At 62.8% G+C, this 2,114-nt stretch overlaps 1 protein-coding gene across 1 annotated transcript in view; it reads right to left on the reverse strand.

Annotated features, from left to right (window-relative positions):
- Positions 1-1,379, reverse strand: part of MACF1 (microtubule actin crosslinking factor 1) — a 137,932-nt gene extending 136,553 nt beyond the window's left edge. Inside the window, exon 1 of the mRNA XM_031062038.1 lies at positions 1,087-1,379. Within this exon, the coding sequence (XP_030917898.1) occupies positions 1,087-1,306 (220 nt within the window). The 5' untranslated portion in view covers positions 1,307-1,379. The remainder of the gene's footprint in view (positions 1-1,086) is intronic.
- Between the last annotated feature and the right edge of the window lie 735 nt (positions 1,380-2,114).

Here is a 2,114-nt window from a genome sequence, read left to right on the forward strand (position 1 = left end):
GAGGGAGGGAGCAGCCCCCCACAGCCAGCCCTGAGCTGGTGGCACCTGTCCCTGTGCCAGGTGTGTCCCTGCTCCCCAGTGCTCCCAGTCTGTGTCCCCACAGGCTGCTTTGGTCACTGACTGGGGGCTGCCTGGGCAGAGCGGGCACCTCAGGGCTTTGGCACCCCTGTGCCCACTCCCACCAGAGAGATTCCAACCCAACCCCGGGTTTCTCCTGGAGCAACAGCCAGGGACAGCCTGGCCAGGGCTCAGCAGGGGTCCCTCAGCACGGCCCTGATTCCCAAATCCCCGTTTGCTCCGGCAGGGGCGGATCAAAGGCGCGCCGGGAGATGCGGACAGAGCCCGGCAGACACAGATCAAAGCCCTCGATGGCCGTTTGGCCCCAGTGAAGCATCAAACCCCAGCTCTGGTGCCTGGAGCCACCATCCCGAGCAGATTCCCCCATCCTCCCGCCCCAGCCATCCTGGAGCGGGGTCCCCACCGCCCCCAGGAGCCATCGGCCAAGGTGGGTCCGGCCCTGCCTTTGTTTCTGCCTCCCAGCCCCGCTCCTTCCCCGGAGCTGTGACCGGCTCAGCAGCACAGCAGGCAAAGGGACACACGGGGCACTGTCCCCTCCGCACGGGGACACCAGCGTGTCCCAGTGACCACCGCGATGGATCTGCTGATGGGCACCACAAAGGAGCAGCCCCGGCTCCATCAGCCGGGCGGGAATCCCAAACCTCCCCAGGCAAATTCCTCCCCGGAGTTCAGCCGAGGGCATTGTTCCACCAAGGAGCCGTCCGGTCCTTAATCAAGCATTTAAATGTCACCCAAGCCGCAGTCGGAGGTGTCCAGTCATCCCTTAACCCCAGTGCTGATGGGATGAACGGCCCGGGGCCAGCCTGGAGAGGACAAAGCCACGGCAGAGACAAACCACCACCCTGCTCCTCGGCCACCAGAGCCACATCCATCCCTCCCCTCCTCTCCCCATCCATCCCCAAGCTCCCCGAGGAGCAGCGGGGCACAGAGGTGACCCCAAGATCATCTCAGTCACTGCGGGGGGAGCCCCGGGAACCCTCGGGGGGAACCACCAAGGCGCTGCCTTACCTGCGACCCTGACGACAGCCCTCTCGGCCGGGTCCAGCACCGAATCCTGACTCTTCCTCTTCCTCTGCTCGTGGAGGGGTAAATTCCAGGGCAGGGTGTCCCCGGGGGGGCAGGGCGAGAGGCTGCCCGAGCGCTCGCTGCGGTAGGAGCGCTCGCTCCGGCACGATCGCTCGCTCCGGCAGGAGCGCTCGCTGAGGGTCTCCTCGTCGGAGGACGACATGGCCCAGGGCACGGCCAGGAGGGCGGGCAGCGCGTCCCCGCGGGCAGCAGCACCCTGGAGAAGGAGCAAACAGCGCGTGACACCGGGCCACCGGTGCTGGGGGTGGTGGAGAAGAGATCGTCCACCATGGGTGTCTCAGGCCTCCTGGAGGTTCTGGTGCTGCCTCAGTTTCCCCCTTTGCTGGGGTTCTCGGGGATGGGGATGCTGGCAAGGCTGCCCCTCTCCCAGCAAAGCTCACACTGGCATCCCTGAGCTCACTGCCACAAAGCCAAGTCCAACCTTTTGGGCTCGATTTCTTTGTGCTCAGCGTAAGAAGGAGCATCAGCTCGGCTCTGCCCTTTGTACCTGCAGGTTTTTCCCCTCTGAGAATGGAGATGGATTTAAAAATCTTATTAATCATGGCAGAGGAAGATGGTAGGGCTTTCTGGAGCACACCGGGAGTGAGCTGTGCCGCGTACACACGCTGGGCAAATAAGCACCTTGCATGAGACATATTTAAAATAAATCTCATTGTGTCCTCTAGCACGGCCAGGAAAAATGCCTGAGACTCCTACAACCGATGTGCCGCGGCGCAGGAGCCGCCTCCATCACGCCGAGCCTTTCCTTATTCCCATCATTTAATCAGCAAAACAGGAACAAAGAGACCCAAAAAAACATTGAAAGAAACGGAGAAAGGATTCCATGAGTCATTCACCCCCCATTGAAAAGCTGCGAAAAAATGAATCGCGGCCCAAAACCGCGGCTCCCCCGGTAGCCCCGGGGGGCTCAGCCCGCGCCCCGTTTTTGGGGGACCCGCGGGTGTGGGGCC

Source organism: Geospiza fortis, unplaced genomic scaffold (genome assembly GCF_000277835.1).
Source record: "Geospiza fortis unplaced genomic scaffold, GeoFor_1.0 scaffold432, whole genome shotgun sequence".
NCBI lineage: Eukaryota > Metazoa > Chordata > Aves > Passeriformes > Thraupidae > Geospiza > Geospiza fortis.